General features: G+C 37.8%; 1 protein-coding gene and 1 long non-coding RNA gene across 2 annotated transcripts; one reads left to right on the plus strand and one right to left on the minus strand.

Annotated features, from left to right (window-relative positions):
* Nucleotides 1–721: 721 nt before the first annotated feature.
* On the minus strand, nucleotides 722–19,050 carry LOC116729538 (uncharacterized). The gene is made up of 3 exons (XR_004341171.1): nucleotides 18,929–19,050; nucleotides 15,863–15,869; nucleotides 722–733 (listed from the first exon to the last, which is right to left on the minus strand). It is a non-coding gene; the product is annotated as an uncharacterized LOC116729538 (long non-coding RNA).
* On the plus strand, nucleotides 8,089–16,171 carry LOC116729536 (E3 ubiquitin-protein ligase DTX3L). The gene is made up of 4 exons (XM_032578161.1): nucleotides 8,089–8,211; nucleotides 10,686–11,669; nucleotides 15,028–15,245; nucleotides 15,582–16,171. Exons 1-4 carry the CDS (start codon nucleotides 8,185–8,187, stop codon nucleotides 15,649–15,651), a joined length of 1,299 nt encoding a protein of 432 aa, XP_032434052.1. The 5' UTR covers nucleotides 8,089–8,184; the 3' UTR covers nucleotides 15,652–16,171.
* Nucleotides 19,051–20,449: the final 1,399 nt, after the last annotated feature.

Consider the following 20,449-nt stretch of genomic DNA (forward strand, 5'->3'; position numbering starts at 1 on the left):
CCCACACATGCACAGTGAGAACATACAAACTCCATGCAGAGAGATTCCAGGTCGGGAATGGAACCCAGGACCTCCTTGCTGCAAGGCAACAGTGTTACCAACTGCACTACTGTGCAGCCCCGGTCAACAGCTTTTGCATAACAAATTTTGTTACGCAATTAGAATGTAATTAGCTATAATTACATTATAACTGAGCAAAAAAATAGAAAATCCACCATGATAACTTTTTTGTTTCTACCTATTGAGCTACGTTTTATCTGGCTTAGAGTTGATCCTAAGGGGTAAGATTGGTTTTGGTTAATGCAATCTTAATGTCTTTCTGCTGACTAAATATTCAGACCAACAACTTTTGCACAGTGGCTCATCTGTTGGAGAATCTTTCTAAGAAACGTTGCCAATAATGATTTTGTTAATGGGACTTTGAGGTACAGGTGCACATGCCTGAATATTTGTAGCGGTGTGGGTACTGAACCTGAATAATAAATAAAAGTTGTAATAAGTTCCAGGGAGTAGGCTGCAGTATGAGCTTCAGTGGAGAAACATAATAATCAAAATTAATCAATCAATCAAATTTCATTTGTATAGCACATTTCAGCAGCAAGGCATTTCAATGTGTTTTACATCATAACAAACACAAGAACACAAAGTCATGCAACATAGACTCAACAATCAAAACATTACATTAAGTCAAGTGCCATCATGACATTCATAATTGATTACGTTTCAAATACAACTCTAAACAAGTGGGGTTTTAGTCCAGGTTTAAAGGAAGTCAGTGTTTCAGCTGTTTTACAGTTTTCCGGAAGTTTGTTCCAGATTTGTGGTGCATAGAAGCTGAATGCTGCTTCTCCTTGTTTGGTTCTGGTTCTGGATACAGAGGAGACCAGAACCAGAAGACCTGAGGGGTCTGGAAGGTAGATACAACAACAGCAGATCTTTAATGTATTGTGGTGCTAAGCCGTTCACTGATTTATAAACTAACAGTATTTTAAAGTCTATTCTTTGAGCTACAGGGAGCCAGTGTAGGAACTTTAAACCTGGTGTCATGTGCTCTATCTTCCTAGTTTTAGTGAGAACTCGAGCAGCAGCATTCTGGATCAGCTGCAGATGTTTGATTGATTTGTTGGACAGATCTGTGAAGACACTGTTAGAGTAATCAACATGAAAGAAAACCGGGGCAAAAACAGTAAGGTTCCCTGCTCCACTGGGAGCAGGAGAATGGCCATGCCTTGCACTTGCGATCGGCTTGCTCCCACAGGTGTAACAGGTTGTGATGATGTGCTCATAGAAATCATCCACCCAGACTGCACAAATGAACCATTTATTCTGGAAGAGATTAAAACAAATCAACCTTCTTTCCCCCTCTCTCCCTGCACTCTGGTCCCTCAGCAGCGCAGAACAACGCTGTCAAATATTTCCTTCCAAAGACAATCCTTAACAACAAAAAAAATCAAAAATAAATCTCACAAAAATCACAACAAACCAAAAACAAGAAGAGGAAAACGTCACCTTGTGGCCATAATAACACATAACACAGTGGGACAGAGAAAAATAAACAGAGAAGTAAAATGTATAACGTATATTAAAAACACATATCTGGAAGAGATTAAAACAAATTCATCTTCTTTCCACTTCTCTCCTTGCACTCCGGTCCTAAACATGAAAATAAAAACTGCGTTGCACAGGTGTTCTGTTTATCTTTGCTACCCATGAATCCGTCTTACCTTGTGGTAAAGTGCATGCGCACATCGATGCTATGTCACAAGACAGTCAGAACACTGGCACACAGATAAAATTCACAAATACTCAACATAACATATATCAATATCAATAATCAATAAAGTACATTGTTAACTTTGTTACACAGGCTCGGACCCCTAATTTATAGTCAGGGCTGTGCAGAGACTTTTGGAGGGGCAGAGGCTGAAAGTTAAAAAAGGGCACATTGAACAAAATCTTAAAACACCATATAACAGCATAGCAATAACCCATATTAATTGAGAATCTAATATTTAATCGACTCATACTGTATCATTGTCATCATGTGGGGACAATGCAAAGCAAATATAGTCTATGTTTTCTCCGACAGGTATAATGCTGCTGTTTCTGCTGCTGACAGTCCTGGAGGGCTGTATTGACCTGAGACTGTAGTTGTTAAACAGACCATAGGAGAGAAGGTTGCTGATTATGACGCATGCTATGAAATAAGCAAATTTGCTATTTTACTAAATAAGCCCTACTACTTCTGTTGAACCTCTATAACCACTTAGCTGCAGACTGCTTGAAAGATCAAAAAAGCTCAGAGGGCTTAACTCTATGTATTTTTTGGATGTTAGCACCTATGAGAGATCTACAGTTGTATGGAGAGATATCAAGACAAAGAAAACTCAGTAACTGGTAGGGCCCTCCAGACATTCCGGGGCCCCTATGAATGGTTGAATTGTAACATGGACCATAGAGCTAAACCTGTAGCATTCATTTATTGAGAATAATAATGCTATTAAATTTTCTTTAATGCATTAAACAGAGGAAAAAATAGTACATTTAGGATTTAATTAGGAAGTTTACTTTGTAAAAGTGCAAAGAATCATCTTTATAGTTTGGTTGTTGTGTTACTATGGCTACAATACGGCGTAATCTTTGTGTTTGAGCTGGGTTTGTTCACAAATGCATCATAACAAATAATAACCAATAATTTGTGATTGATTTTAAACTTGGCCAGTTAACCTGGGCTCCCTATCACAGACTTCACTAAATTTATATTTAAACACTGTTAGTGATGCTGAAGTTCTTGGTAGAAGGGAAGCAGGGGGCTAAGTCTTGATTCAGTGTAAGGCCCCATATTACCTTGGGCCGGCCCTGCATGAAGAGCCAGCCGCTACCAATCCCCCGGTAGCCCCTATGTCAGTCTGATGATGCTTTTGGGACATTTTAATTTATTTAATTGTGGCATGTTTGGCTTTATGCTACAATCCAAATAATTGGTATAGTATTTTCGCTGATGTATATATGATATTTTGCGAACTAAAAATGCTATGAGCTGAATCTTTCTTTAGCAGTTGAGGTTCTGCAGTATTCACAACCGCTCACCTCCAGCCCAGAACCCGTCAGCAGCGGTGCGAACCGCCTGGTAGTAACGTTAGGTTAAAGTGAAGCAGAGAGCGAACATCGAGCAGGCGGAACCCGGGCTTTGAGGTGCGTCATGGTGACAGTCGCGGTACCGTTTAGGAATGTCTAATATAAATACAGATATTCTTTATATGTCGGTTGGACCGACTCATGCTGCATTTAGTCCAGCACTGGGGCAGTCTAATAAAATTAAAGTTATAGTTTTCTCTGCAAATGAACCAGTTCTGTGTTTAGGAGCAAAGAGGGTTTTTCCTGCTATTGCGAGGACAATTACCGTACAAAAAAATAAATTTAAACGGATTTTCTAACTTCAACATGACGTTTTTATTCACAAACAAGTGTTTGTTGGAAACATATTCTTGCCCATAATTTGATAGTTAGAGGGCGCAAATCCGCCCCCCTCCTCCTCACCATGGGCCAGGTGTCTTAACAACATGAAGGCAGAGAAACTGAGAATCCTCAGTCATTATTAGACCGAAAGCAGCGCAGCCAGACTATTTTTTTTTTTGCAAAAGTATTATATTTAGCTAAATATTATTGTCGAGGGGGCACAAGCAGGACTCCTCACACACAGATAAAAAAAATTAAAGTTGAAAAAAAAAAAAACTCAAAAAAGGTACTCGGGGCATCAAGGATAAAAGAGGCAGGGGCTCAAGCTCCCTCCGCCCCTACACCTCTGCACGTGCGTGACAGTTAGGCACATATGAATGCTAAGGATTTTTTATTTTTTTGTCCACATGGAAATAAAGGTTTTCCAAAAATGATCTTTGTGTTGGTCCTCTTGTTTCTTTAAAAACAGGAGTGGCTTTTTGAAACATCTACCTCTGTACAAAAAGGGACCCAAAATGTTGTGAGAGGCCTTTATGGGGCAATGCAATGCAGTTGCTGAAAAACTCCAAAAACAAAACTAACGTTGACTTGTTTGACATAAAGTATTGGGTAAGAGGTGATACCATTATTTCAAATTAACTGCTGTATGGGTTACAGATAAAAAAATATCCAAAGCTGGTGGACTCTTTCATTAGCTCCCCACCATATGACAGCAATATTTGCATAATAGATTCATTTGAAAACTAAAATACCATATTTACAAAACATTCTGCCATTAAAAAATGTTTCATGCCCCCCAGACTTAATCTTTGGTTGAAAGACCAAACGCAAAAGTCCAACTTCAGGAGTTTTAATGAATCAAGTGACATGTTTTGGTGTACTGAAGGAAATTTTATGTCAGCATAATATAGAAATGTTGCAAGATTTTACAATATGTTTTTTCATATTTTTAAATTAGCATTAAAAATAATATATTTAGATAATATGATTATGGGATGGGTGCAAAATTATATTGATTTCCATACCTGCCCTTGCTCCTAGTTTAGTCCTTCCTATACAATTTGGTTCTTTAAAGTTGATTGGGAGACAGTTTCCAGAAGAACTTTTATAAAATTAAGTATTTCTGCATGCGTTCATAAAAACACATAGGATTTCAAGATAAGTTGATTTTCTTATTTACTAAATTGCCTTTAAACCCATTATGTTTACTTACCTCTGTATCAGCTTCATTTACCAAAGATGCAGTGTCTCCGTTTCACTGTTGGGGTAGATTTGATGTAGATCAAGCAACAAGCCAGAAAAAAAGACATCTAGACACCATGACCCACTTTAAATAAAAGCCCCTCATTTATGTAATGAGTCCAAAACGCAAAGAGAAATGCATACATGAGCTACAAGAAATAGGCAGGTGTAAAAAGCAGAGGGAGTCTTAAAACTGAATAAAACAAACAAATGACTCAGACACAAGAGGGGAAAAAACGAAAGAAAAATTAAGTGTGACAATAAAAGTGTGTACGGAACAAAAATATTTCACCATACTAGTAAATAAAATCTAACTAAAATTTGACAGCTAGCATGTTTAATAACATAAACATTCATGTTTTTTTTCCTTTTGGTTTTGTTTTACTTCAAAAATGAGCACAGGCACTGACTCCATAAATCCTCTCCCAATGCGTGAATGACAGAAAAACACATAAAGCTTTATAGGCTTGCAGAGTGGGCTCTGGACTGGTAGTGAGAGGCTTTTCACCGCAGTTGATCATGTTTGACAGGCAGCTCTAATATTTCACACCAATTACATGGAACAATGTGGCTCCGACCTGCTGCATGTTCAGCTAAGATTCTCTCTGCTGCTGAAAATGCCTCATACATTGATCTTTTTCTACTATCTATGCAGCTTTTGGAAGAGCTGTTTTGCTTCCATCCGACTTCTGTGATCAGATTAGAATCTGGACTTAATCCCGCAGCAGGATTTTTTCAATATTCCTAATGTAGCCTACATTCTATTGGCTGAATTTGACAGATGTCTAAACCTCTTCAATCCAAACTGCGTGATATTTTCAAGCTGTGAGAGCTCAGTGTACTCAGGATGCTGCCTGAAATACTGAAAATATTTTATTTGGTGTGTGTTTTACCCAGCTGTAGGCCTGATGATACCGTCATTTAACATTTGATGACATATTTTCTGATATAATTCACATGTTCAGATGAATAAACCCATCAGAATCCAAACTCAAATTTGACCTGACAATGCCTTCAAAACAGCCTGTTTGTGCTTTTCGCTATACATCTATCCAAGCCCACAGAAGGCCAGTCAAAGCCCTGACAAAATGTTCCTCGTCGATCCAGACACTTTCCAGCAGACCATGCAGGACAGGTGGGGTGGATCCAAATTATTGGTACATAATTATGGCTGGAATCCTAATAGTCCGGTTTGACAGGCTGATCAGTGAGAGTCAGTCAGTGTTAAAAAAAATCATCTGGAGAGCAACAGTTTAACTCTGGCCTATGACATCTTACTGCGCTGCAATCTAAGGTGGCCTGTTGAGATTATAAAATCTAATGAAACTGTTGCTGAAAATATCACCAAATGTACAAGACTGAACCATCTAAAGAAGAAAATATTTCTATATTATAAACGTGGACAGGTAAGGCCTACGGGTTATTTTATATGGGGTTCCTTAATTTTGTAGACAGGTGGACATCTAACCTTATCCTAATATAGCCTAAAAAGTCTGTAAAATACTAAAATAATCGTGGAAAGAATAGTATAATACAGGTTAAATTAATCGGACAACAGTAACAGAGTTATGACAATTAAATATGAGTTTTACAATAGTTCACGGCAGCAATTGATCATAAAAATCTAGTATCTGTTTCTGATGTGGTGTTTTGACTCAGAATGCTTCAAGCTACTTTACAAAATCAGAACGTCCAAATGACCCACAGAGCCATCCCAGCTTCCACACGTTTGCCCAGTCTGTCATAGAAGAAAAGAATAGCCACATCATATGGAGCTCTAGTGACCTCTGCTGGACAAACTATGACACTGCAGTGAATACATGGATAACACATTTTTCCTCACTGTCTGACATTACTCAGAGTCAGACCATACTTTTTCTATTTTTAGAAAATTCTGAGGTTTGCATACACTGAGATTACGGTGCCTTTAAGCAATTTTTGAACGCCCACATGGTGAGGTCATAATTTTGTACGTTTCTGATTGTCTTTTTCAAAACACTCATTTGAATTTAGGAAGTGTGTTAAAGTGATGGCAAAGAGGCCTTCCAACCTCAGAGACTTGTAGCTCATCAACAAAGACATCAGATAAAAAAAAAATAAAAATACCAGTGTAGAGAATAGAGAAAGCTGCTTTGTAATTAAAACCAGAATCTGATGGTTAGGTAATCCCCTGGTTTTTCCATTGAGGAGGATTTCAGTAATGTTCATCATGAAAATAATATAAATTAACATAATACTTGAAAAAATAAAACAATTTCATCTTTTTATATTGTCTTATTCTGTGTTGCCCAGTCTGTCACAGAAGATAAGAACAAAAAGAACAACCACATCATATAGTTATATAGATCTCACTATAGAGTGTTTGCCCCAACAGAGTTCCTCTGTTTATTTTTTTGCTTGTTTGTTTGTTTTTTTGCTTTTGTTTGGTTGTTTTTTATTTTTGTTTTTTGGGGGAGCAAGAGGGTGCTGTCACGACAGAACGCTTCTGATTATGAAGCTAATTTTAATATCCGATAAAGATAATCGGATAAAAACAAAAACCTGTATTCAAGTGATTCTATTCATTGAGATTAAGGGGGGAGAATCTGGAAAACCAACTTGGCCCTTTGGGGAAAAGTAATTGCTTCCTTAACCTAATAACTAGTTGTGTCTCCTTAGCAGGACAACATAAAAATGGTCATGGTTTTTCTACAAAAAGATTTTTGAAAAAATTTTAAGATATTTTATGTCAAAATGAAAACTGATCAAAAAGGTCAGTAGGCTGCATGGGTTGAAAGGCCATTCAGATAGAAAAACAGCCATTACATAATTAAATATATAATAAACAGAATTGAACTGAATTGACAAAGATCTTCATTTTGGGAGAAATCATTTATGATTTGATGAAGTGTTCGTCCACATGACCAACATTACATTTTGATGCACCTCACAAAATAGCTTCATGAAGTAATAACATAGTGTTGAAATACTGACACAAACATTTTAGGACATCACATAGTTAAAGTTTAAAAGTTGGTATGGAGTGTATATTATCTTCTGAATTTAAATTGAAAGAAAATTAATAAATTAACTAAATCTATTTTATTACTTTAGCATTTAGCAAATAGAAATAATCTGAATAACCTCAACTGTCATAAAACAAAAAAACTTTAATCAGATTTAATGTAAGACGGTGTGAGAAATATAAAATCTATTCCTGAAGTCTGATAAATTACATGGTCTTTCGTCAAATGATTACAACATAATTATTATAGGTTCGAAATGAAGATATCGTTCATTACGTTTGCGTTTTAAGAGCAAATACTGAGAGTGTAAACACCACGCATATACCTGTAGTAAAGGTCGAATTGTTTCTGTTATTCCCATTATAACCTGCAGGGGGAGACGTAAGGTGAAATAAAAGAAGCTGAAAGTGAAACCAGGCTTCTTTGGAGCAGGCAACCCGCCTTGTTAGCTCAGATTGACCAACTAAGCTGCAGAGAAATGACTTGTGATCGCAAAAAGGACGAGGTATGTTCATTTAAACTACTCCTCCAGGACCGCTGAGCGTTAGCTGGGCTTGTAATTTGTATAGAAACTAATGTTGTTATACTATTGTTATTTGTTTGACTCGCATAGCAACCAGCTTGTTTATTTAATGTCATGTGTGTATTTTTATTTGAATATGATAACAAACGAAGACGATTCTATGGAATTCTACTTTATGTTTGTTGAAAAGTGTGGCAAGTTGTTAGGTAACACGGGAACAGGACTTCCTGATGGAACGTTGATTTTTCCGGTGTTGTGGATTAACTGGTGGCTAAATTAACTGGTTGAAACCTATGCGCACCGCAGATGTTTCAAAATTGTAGGTAGCGGCATTAATGCCTGTTAAAAAATGGTACCCGTGTGACAAAACCGTTTGCAAAACTTAACTATAAATTCAATTTCACGCATAAATGTTTAATGTTACATGTGAAAATTATGTTTCAAAACAAGTGTCTGCAGAGCAGCATTTTTTAAGAAAACGCCGCATTTGAGCATAACCAGAGCAATTCCATAAACACAATTCCATTCACATTCAGGTTCACCAGAAAAAAATTAACTTCAAATTACCGCAATGTAAGCCTAAGTGGACAGTTTCTGCTTTTTGTATCCGAAAAACATTGGAATTGACTCCCAAAACTGCGGTAAAGCTAGCCGCCTCTTTGAAAATGTCAGTAAAGCCTGCCCGCACTCGATTTTAACGTGCGCCACGGCACAAGACGTTACGGCACCCTAATTTACGAGCTACTTTCAGAGTAAATACTCACATCCGGTTCATGTTTGATCTACTGTAAGTAGATTTCCAGCGGCTTCAAGTTTAGACTTTGTATTTATGCAGTTGCAAAAAGAAATAATGTATCGGTAATAATTGGGGACATTAAGCAATGCTGAAAAAATCTGTTTCTAGCGACTTCTCTCACTTCTGGATGGCAGAGGGACACCTCTAGAACAAAACCAGCAAAAGTCAACCCGATCTGATGTTTAATTTCAAAATAAAACCCTATTTAAATAAGACGTTTTTATTTTTTCCCCCTAAGTTACCGTGCCTGTTGCTTAAAAACTCTCCGTTTCCAGTGACTTCTCTCACTTCTGAGTGGCAGAAGTGAACACAACCAGCAAATATCAACCCGAGCTGATGTTTAATTTCAAAATAAAAGCCTCCGTATAAAAAAAAAATATTTTAAAAAAAGGCAACATACAATATTAGACCAATAAAAGTCTTTCTAATTAGTTATTCTCGAGATCTTAATTGGTGTCTTACGGAATCGAATAGTATTTTTGCACAGATTTGTAGTTCTTTAAGCTTATTGCATTGTTTATTTACTGGTTCTGTAAAAGGGTCCGATAAGCCATGGCCACAGAAACGTCTGTCTCTCCCAGCTGCCACCACCAGTTAATTTAGCCACCAGTTAATCCGTAACACCGGCATAAGATCCCACGCGTCTTGTTTGTACCAACTCTCCATCATCATTCTATTGTACCCTATTCCTGGAAACGGATACCAGCTGAATCCTAATATAGTCCCTGTTAGTTAGAACTCCTTACATCATAAGGATGCTTAGGCTGCAAATTTGTATTTTCAGAGAATTTAAAGATGAATGAATGAAACGTGGGCATTTTAATTTAGTTTTATTAATTCAAATCACTAAACTGGCCTGCCTGGAGGCCAGATTTGTCTCCCAGTGAAACGTTGCTCATTATGAAGCACAAATTACCATAACTGAAACCAGAGACTACTGAATAACTGAAGTTGTACATGCAGCAAGAATAAAAAAGAATTTCACTTAAAACTTCAACAGTTAGTGTCCCCAGATCCCAAACACATATTGATTGCTAAAAGGAAAGATGATGTAATACAGTGGTAAACGAGGCCCTGTCCCAACTTTTATGGATTGTGTAGCAGGCATCAAATTCTAAATAAGTGAATACTTGCAAAAATAAAAATAAAGTTTATCCATTTGAGCATTACATATCTTGTCTTTGTTGTCGGTTGAAAAGGATTTGCAAATACTTGTATTCTGTTTTTTTTATACTTTACACAATGTCCTAACGTCATTGGGATTGGGGTTGTATTATGGTGAAATTCTTTGTTGGAAACTTTTTTTGCAGTAGTGACCGAAAAAAACGATGCATAGCTGACCATGAACATAAGTAAAACCCAGATAGCTTGAACCTGCTTCGTGATGACACGAGGTCAGGTAAAAGGACTGGACTGAAACTCAGTCAAACAAAATAAAAATGACTTGAACAAAGCATATATTTATGAGAAGATCTATCTTTTTCAGTCATAAGAAACAGAAGTGGAGTTCATTTTATCTCGGATCTAAAGATGATCTCCTAAATAACTGAATATGTTTTAATATACTTTGTGACCAGCATAGGAAGTCAAACAACACTGTATGTTATACTTTATTTAGCTGGACTTATTAAATGACTTAAACTGTTCTGTTCTGTTGCAGATTATCACAGACATTACTCTAATCATTGATGGGAAGATGATTGGAGACATAGATAAAAAGTGGATTAATGATAACTACCATCCTGAGAAAACTGGTTCCTGTTACAGAGTGTTCAGTAGAGACTTTAATGAGGTGCAGCAGCTTGTAAAGCGACTGTCAGGACATCTTTCCAGTCTTGGAACACAAGGACAGACTGCTCCTCCAACTCCCTGTGATGCAACATGTTCAGTACCTGTGAACGGAGTTGTGATGGAATACATTAAAAAAAAATATGACGAAAAACTAAAGAGAATTCAAGGCCGTTTTGTCATTGAGTTCAAAGCAGCAAACGGTGACCCCCAGAGCACAGTACAGGTTAACTTCAGAGCCCCAAGTGAATCAGCTTGCTCTTCTGACAGGGTGCATCTGGACTTTGTGAGGCAGAGGTTTATCACTTTCTACCAGAGAACTGCCTCTGACCTGCAGCTAACATCTCTTCATGTGGCTCCACATCAAGCTGAGGATCTGCAGAGAAAGTTTCCTCTCCTGTTTTTTAAATCAGGCTCCAGCAAAGACACAACAGTCTGTGGACCTTTTGCACATGTGCAAAAACTGAAAGAGTTTCTTTCACAAAATCCAAAGAGTTCAGACAACAGTCCAGTTAAAAGGGATTCAGCAAGAAGTCAAAGCTATAAGTCATCTGCTCCTTCACCCAAACTAAGCAAACCTCCTGGCAACGAGACATGTCCAATCTGTATGGAGCCAATCCCACCAGAGAAGAAAAAGGCCCTGCAGTGCAAGCATTCCTTCTGCAAAGACTGTCTCCAAAGAGCCTTTGACTACAAACCCATTTGTCCTATCTGCGGGGAGGTGTACGGGACCTTGAAGGGAACACAGCCTGATGGAGGGACAATGAACATCAGGACATCCTCTGCCTCCTTACCTGGATATGAGAGACATGGAACATTAGTCATCCATTATCACGTTCCAAGTGGAATTCAAAAGGTAAGAGCAAAGCTGCACTCATCAAAGTTCATCATCTCCCAAGTACTTCATCTTTGGGAGGATGGAGTGTGTCTGGTGTTGCTTTGGTATCCAACAAAACAAATTTGCAAACACAGCTGAAGTTGCACTTCTTTGACAGAGGATTAGGGCCAGACTATGAGAATTAAGTCAGAATGTTATGAGAATATAGAATTAAGATTAGCAGAAAAAAAGGCGTCTTGATACTTATCAAGATCTGAAATGACCAGTTCATCAAGTCTGTTTGGTTGTTTCTTCAAAAAAGACACAATTGCTTACTTTAAAGTCCTTATACTGATTATATTTTTTACTACCATCTTAAAAGATAATTTCCATCCATTCACTAACACCCTTGTCCCTAGCGGGGTCAGGAGGGGTGCTGGTGCCTATCTCCAGCTAATGTTCCGGGCGAGAGGCAGGGTACACCCTGGACAGGTCACCAGTCTGTCGCAGGGCAACACAGAGACAGACAGAACAAACAACCATGCGCACACACACACCTAGGGAGAATTTAGAGAAACCAATTAACCTAACAGTCATGTTTTTGGACTGTGGGAGGAAGCTGGAGTACCCATGCATGTACAGGGAGAACATGCAAACAGACCCCGGGCCGGGAATCGAACTCAGGACCTTCTTGCTGCTACCTACTGCGCCACTGTGCAGCCCAAAGATCATTTCCTTACTTGTAAAGCTGATACCAATGTATAACTTCACAAGATGCTCCACATTCCTGATTTTAACGCATTGGGAAATTTTCTTTTATGTGTGAGCTTCCATAAAAATACTATTTTATCCAACTAATTTTACGACTTTGTACACGTAATACGACTTCATTCTTATGATTTCAAAAAACAAAATTCTCTTAGTGTGGTCATTATACTCGTTTGTAAACTTCAAAGGTTATTATTTCTGTTTGTGGGTCCATCAACAACTTTATTCTTAAACAGAAAAACATTCCAATTCCACTCTGCCAAAAATCAGTTTGATCTTTATACCAAATCTGTTTTAGGTATACACTGTGTGTACAATAATTACGCAAATTGTAGTTTTGAGGATTTATTTTATTTTTGAACAACTCCAGCGCTGTCGGTTAATCCAAAATGTTAATAACCTCTCAAACCTGAATATTTAAGAAAGCAAAAGTGAGATTTTGGCTTTGTTAGGACAATATCTATATGTGAACGATTATTGGGCAACTATTTGTGTGCAGAATTATTATGCAACTGATTTAAGACTGAAAACTTTCCCATCTCACTTTTTTATTGTCATCCATTAAAGTGAGAATAATAAACACAACTCAAAATTGACAAACATTTCTAAGATTTAAAAAATATGTCAGTGACCAACATAGCCACGCTTCTTTTCATTAACAGTTGTAAGCCTTCCATTCAAGGAGTCTGTTGGTTTCTTGATCTGTTGACAATCAACTTTATGTGCAGCAGCAATCACAGCCTCCCAGACACTGTTCAGGGATGTGAACTGTTTTCCTTCACTGTAAATCTCCTGTTTAAGAAGGGCTCGCAAGTTCTCAAGGAGGCTTAGGTCTGGTGAGGGAGGGGCCACGTCATTATTCTTTCATCATTTAATGCTTTTACTGGTAGTCACATAGTGGAGTATTTTGATGCTCGATGGAGCATTGTCCTGCATAAAAATCATGGTCCTCTTGAAAGATGCAAACTTTTTCCTGCACCACTGCTTGAAGAAAGTATCTTCTTAAAACTGGCAGCGGGGAAGGGAGTTGATTTTCAGACCATTTTCAACCTGAAAACAAGCACATCTTTAATAATACCAGCCCATACCAGTACCTGCCTCCACCTTGCTGGTGTCTGATGCGAAATGGAGCTCTGTGCCCATTACTGATCCAGCCACGAGCCCATCCATCTGGTCCGTCAAGAGTCACTCTCATCTCATCAGTCCATAAAACTTTTGAAAAATCCATCTTCAGATCTGTCTTGGCCCAATCTTGGCGTTTGAACTTGTATGTCTTGTTCAGTGGTGGTCAGGTTTCAGCCTTCCTTATTTTGGCCATGTCTCTGAGCTCTGAACATCTTGTACTTCTGGGAACTCCAGGTAGGTTGCAGTTCTGGAATATGACAGCACTGGAAGATAATGGGCTCCTGGCAGCTTCACATTTGATTCTTCTCAAATCTGTGACAGTTAATTTATGTATTTTTTTCTCAACTTGTTTCTTGCGACCCTGTTGACTATTTGCAGCTAAACGTTTGATGGTTCTGTGATCACTTCCCAATGTCTTAGCAGTTTCAAGAGTGCTGCTTCCCTCTGAAAGACGTTTTACAATTTTGGACTTTTCATAGTCACTTAAATCTCTTTTATTGGCCAATTTTGCTAGAAGAAAAGAAGCTGCCTAATAATTATGCACACCTTGATATAAGGCAGTGTTTCTCAATTCCGGTCCTCAGGCCCTCCTGCCCTGCATGTTTTAGGTGTTTCCCTGCTGCCACACACCTGGATTGAATCTATGAGTGATTAACAGGCTTCTGCAGTACTTGATGCCCGCATAACAGGTAATGCAATCATTTGGCTCAGCTGTTCTGAATAGGGGCACATCTAAAACATGCAGAGCAGGGGGACCTGAGGACTGGAATTGAGAAGCACTGATAAAAGGTGTTGATTTCCTTAGGCCCCACCCTCCCTCATTAAACAAATACACATCAGCTGACGTGTTCATTTTCAATAAGCATTCAAGCTTATACAAATGGAGTTGGAAAATATTCATAAAAATTATATGGTCAAAACTAAAACTTACCTAATAATTGTGCACACAGTGTATTGTCTGAAGTTTGCACATATAATTATTCAGTATAATTACATACTAATTTACTGATCTATTCAAACAATTATTTTTCAGAGCATAATAATTCTACTTCAAGCAACCTTTTTTTAGTTATTTTCTTCAGGACCCTATAACATAAAGAAGCTAGATTTTTAGGATCCAGATGCACCAAGTAACTACTTCATGAAGTATTACTACTATTACTATACTGTTTAATTTATGGCTATGTATTGATGCTCTGAATAAACTAATCATGAAGAAAATTATCTAAAGTAACATTCCCGACAATACTACTATTTCTTTTAAGGTTGACAAATGCCATAAGTTATAATTTATTGTTGTTATGATAAATCTGATTTTTTTATATTGAAATTCTGATTTATTTATTATTTCAACAAATTTAAAAAATTTGCTGTAACAAATAATTTTTTCTCCTAAAGGACAGTTAGCCTGCTGCTAGGCAGAGGGATTAGGAAGTAGTAGCTTTTAAATGGGCACAATCACATGACACCCTGAGATGACTTTTAAAATAAAAGATTTTTGCAGGAGGAGCATCCAAACCCTGGTCAACCATTCGAAGGTGCATCCCGAACCGCCTACCTCCCAGACTCCTCTGAAGGAAGGAAGGTCCTGGAGCTGCTCAGGAAAGCCTTTAATCAGAGGCTCATCTTCACTATTGGTCGATCCAGCACCAGTGGCAGGAACAATATGGTGACTTGGAATGATATTCACCACAAGACATCAACGCATGGAGGACCAACTTCGTAAGGACTGTTTATGGCCTTTTATCACATATTTATTAATTTATTTTTTATTTAATGAGCTTTTAATGACCATGCACCATAAATAATTTGAATATACAGGACTTAATAACCATAGATGTTTTAGGCACAGACTTAGTGGTGTTCCTCTAAGTAAATTTCCTGAGCAAGTTGTATGTTAGTGGTCAGGATATTTCATGAGCTACAATCTTAAAAATAGCACAAATAAAAAATGGAAACAAAGCTAATATATACAAGTGGTAATGCATGTGACCTAGAGGCTGATTATTGGAGGTTGACACCAGCACCAAGCTGATGGATTTGTTTTCCTTTTTGCAGCTATGGATACCCAGATCCTGAATACCTCAACCGAGTCCAAGAAGAGCTAAAAGCCAAAGGCATCAAATAGGCCTGAATTTAAGGTCTTGAAATTGATTAAAGGAAAGGTAACATTTTACCAGCATAGAAAGAGCCATGTACAATAATCTCACTGCTTAACATATAAACGTGATGTAATTCCAGAATTGTCCGTATATTGACATTAGTCTTGAATGTATTCTTTCAGCTGCATTTTGTGCTTTTTTGGAGTGATTTCTGTTGATCAAGTTATTAATAGAAACTATATATCTACACTGTCTTTCCTAATTAATTGAAATGTGTTCAGTTTAATATTTCTTATGAAATTATCTTAAAGGACTGGTTTTCAATCCCAGTCCTCAAGAACCACTACCATGCATGTTTCAGGTGTTTCCCTTCTGCCACATATCTGACTTGGATAAGTGGGTGATTAACAGGCTTCTGGCATGCAGAAGAGGTCATGCAGTCATTTGAATCAGGTGTTCTGGAACAGAGACACATCTAAAACATGCAGGGCAGGTGGACCAGAAGACCAGGATTGAGAAACACGCCAATAAAGCATGGCAACATCTTTTCTGGGTTCAAATCCTTGGCAAGCAAATCAAATACACACATTCCAATTAATCCTAGTTATCAAACAGTCAAGTTCAGGTTATTATTCAAATTAGCTTAAAAAATTATCTAAGGAAACCCACAAGCATCGAGTCATTGACTTGCAGCATTCTCTCCCCCTAAACAAGCATGTAGCAACAGATGAAAGTCACTTGCATTGAGTCATGGACCTTTTAGCAATCCCTCATTCTCAGCATGCTCATAGTGACAGCAGAAAGAAAAACTCCTTTAACAGGAAGAAACCTCCAGCAGAACCAGAACTTAGGCTTAGTGGGAATGGCCATCTGCCATGACTGCCTGGAGGTTTAAAGTCATGTTAAATATTAGCAAGTGATAACAATAGACCCGAAACATCTCTTACTAATTTTTTCATGCAAGTGAATTTACATACCAGGTGAGTGTCAGAACAGCTTATTTAATGATGGGTTTAATGATTCATTTTCAGATTTTCAACATCAGTGGAAAAAAAACGTCCAATATTTCCTCAAAACAATGAGGAACACTGCTGGGCCAAACATAATTCATCACCTAAATTTAACCAAACAAATGGGTACGAGCCTCCTATTAGATAATTACTGCATGTGCAATTATCTTTCAGCTAGCAACAAGTTATTTAATCTCAGCTGATGCAATGACTAGCTTCTCATTTGGGCACATCGAGGAAGTGGAGAGGCAGGTGAACTGATGCCTAGTGCCTACTGTCATGCCCCTGGAGGCAGCACTATGATCTGGGATTGCTGCAGTTGCTCAGGTCTGGCAACATTATGTGTCCAACGAATGACTACCTGAATATACCATCATCAATGGATTTTTTTTTTCCCCTGATAACACGACAGGATTCATCAGGTTCAAATTGTGATTAAGGAGTTCATAGAGCATGAGACATCATTCTTGCACATGGATCAGCCTCCACAGAGTCTGGATCTTAATCATCAGGGTTTTCCCCAAAAAACTTGCTAATCCCAGTGGTCAGGGCGTATTTTGTATTATGTTGACAGGAAATGTAAAAATATTACAGGGTACGGTAATTATGTTACTGGAAGACATTGCTAATAATGCTTGAACCCACAACTATAGTCCAGTTTTTGGATGATGTATAAATTTTCTCTCAAAATATGTTTTGGATGATGCATATATTTGTGAGCAAATTGTAGTCTATGTTTCTTGCGCTTTTGGGTCCGTAGCGGTGTACATGATGGAGCACAGACATGAAGCCCTTCAGCTTTCAGCATGTGCTTCAGTGTGGAAGCTTAAATCTCACCGCTTGCTGGCTCCAAGGCTTGTGGCAGGTCTTTTAAAGTCCATCAAGAATTTTTCCTCCACTTCTTTCAAAAATCTGGTGGCACCCATTGACAGTTTACTCTTTCTGCCACAATATGGCATTACTACTGTACCTTTAATTGCAAGAAAAAACTGAACTGAGCCAAGGGACGCCCAAGTAATCTTAATAAAAGTTCAAATTTAATTTTATGCAATTTAAATCTGATGATTAATGTTAATCTGAAAACAAATCCAACAGTTACATTAGTAGCAAAATTATATAGCAGCAGTATTATGTTTTCCACCCACATAATCATTTTATTGCACAATCCAGTAATTATATTACTTGCAATTGTTATAAAAATGCTGTATATATCAGATATGACTTAAAAGAAATTTGACTTTGTGACTTAACGCCTTGAGATCGGGCCTCTGTCTCTAAGAAAATTCCGTTCTTTCCAACACTCCACCGCCAGGAAGTCAATAGAACATGGCTCCTCTATAAGCCTTTAACATTTTATCAGCTTTGCACTGAGAAGTAGCTTGTATAATGAGCTCAGCAGATGCGCAGTACCAGCAGTTGTTCGGCAATTGCTGCTAGCTAGTCTGAAGGAGCTGATGGGGGAATCGAGGGGAGGAATGCTCTGTGAGGTGGAAGATTGGCAATTGCAGCTCAGAGGAGGAGCTTCGTCCTGGAAAGCAGCGCTAGGTCCACTCAGGCATTTTACATAGTTGAATGGTTGCCACGAGAGATTTAAGAATTTCTCCAACATGCATTAAACAATCAAAGCAACACACCAGGTATGTTTTTGATGAGGAATAACATAACATGATGTAAAACTCAAAAAGGTACATTTTAAATGATACTGCCTCTTTAATTCCCCAGGTTTACCCAGAGTAAGCACATATTACTTTCAATTACCACTAATTCAACACCTTGAAATAGAACTTGGCAAATAAGGTGTTATCTCAAACACCTGATGCAACTAATTGAGGGATTTATTAGACGCATTAGTTGTTCGAGATAGCAGTGGAAACTAATGCTTTATTGGATGCTTTGTGGATGATTCCTTGAGGGTGCCATACTCACATAGCTAAATTGGTCTGGGCTAGGTGTGGCCCACAACTGGCACTTACATTTGACCGACATGGCGCAATGAATGACGGGACCCCCCCATGGCCCAGTGCTGGTTTGCACCAGATGTGGCCAATATGCCGCCAGAACTGAGCCAGGTATGGACCGCTTGAGGACACACCAACTGGCTTATAGCTGGCCCATATGCCGTTTCACCTCTGGCAAACTAGGTCCGGGCCACGACTGGCCCGTCATTCATTGTGCCATCTGGGCCAGATGTAAATGCCATTTTTGTCCCAGACTGCTTAACGTTTGCAATATTAATAAAAACACAATGTATATTAACATAATTCTTTTATTACAACATTCTAATTTCAAACACATTGAAGAATCTGTCTCCATCTCCGATGTCCACCGTGCTCAAGTTGCGTCATGGCAGCTGTTCAGTAGGATTCCCCTCTGTGCTTACATAACCGCACTTAAATAAAGAAAATAAAAAGAATAAACCCCTCTGTCAAAAATGTTATTTCAACCTGAACAATGCGGAACATCTGAAATCAATTTGGCCAACAGCCAAAGGCTAACGGCTCGAGGCTAACATCTAAGTTAATGCTAAATAATATTCGTACTAACAATTAAAAAGGACATTTTAAAAGCTGTAGACATACAACAGCAGCCAAACAATGTCACGTACGGCACCAGGACGAGACAGCGGTCATTTCCATTTAAAATATTCTTATATTTAGACATTAGAATTATTAAGTACTAAAACAACAACAAAAACATGTTTACATTCAACAAACATATTTAAAATTTAGATACACAAAAACAACGACTAGAGTAACAAGTCAAAAATATTATAGATTATATTTTTTCTAATTTCTTTTTAAATAGAACTTTGTTTAAGAACTGATTTCCTAGAAAAAATTAATTGTCACATACCACATGGGTGACATAACAATTTCCGTAACTGACCCATATTTGGCATGGACAGATCTGGCCCGGGTGGGGCATGCCATCACTGGCCCAGGTGTGGCTTGCCTCATGTGAACCGTACCATCATTGCCAGTTTTGGCCCGAGTCTGGTTGAGATCCAATTTACAGTGCCAGGGGTTTGCCAGATGTGCCAGCAGAATGCCAGATCCAGGCCAGGTCAGTCTGCTATGTGGGTATTCTCAGAGAAGAGCTTTCCAGGTCCCTCTTGAAAATGAGATCTAGATCTCAACGGGGTTTACCTGGTTAAATAAAGGAAATAAAAAAAAAAAATAAGGAGTAGGATAGAAAAACATAGCAATGACTCTAAATGTTCTTAGAAACACAGTTGGAAGCAGAGCCTCTAAGGTAGAAGTTGAGCACAAACACTTCTGGCTCCTTTTCACAACTGGGGAACTAAAACAACCTGTTTATTCATTTTAGTTCTCCAAAACGATCTACAGCAAGTTAACATTGGCATCAACATAAACATTAAATCAATGTTAACTTGATTTAACATTGATTTAATGTTAAATCAATCAGTAAAGTAAATCAGTAAATCAATCAGTAAAGTTAAATCAATATTAAGCATTGATTTAATGTTAAATCAATGCTTAATATTGATTTAACTTTACTGATTGCAAAGTTAAATCAGTGTCTAATAATTTGTAACTTTTTTGGGAATATAATATTGTCTGTGTTGTTTTATGTTGTGTAAATAATGACTTAATAAAAACACTTGAACCATCTTATACAGACTCTGCTGTGAATGAGATCATCTTCAGGTGTGTTTGTTTTGAAGACTGCTGAATCAATCATTTTTACAATCATGTTCTAATGTATGAACAGGCATAATCAATTCACAAAAATCTTTTATTTTGTACCAGAAGCTAAATAAAAGGAACATTTGTTTGTCAAATATTCTATTTCT

This window comes from Xiphophorus hellerii, chromosome 12, assembly GCF_003331165.1.
Source record: "Xiphophorus hellerii strain 12219 chromosome 12, Xiphophorus_hellerii-4.1, whole genome shotgun sequence".
NCBI lineage: Eukaryota > Metazoa > Chordata > Actinopteri > Cyprinodontiformes > Poeciliidae > Xiphophorus > Xiphophorus hellerii.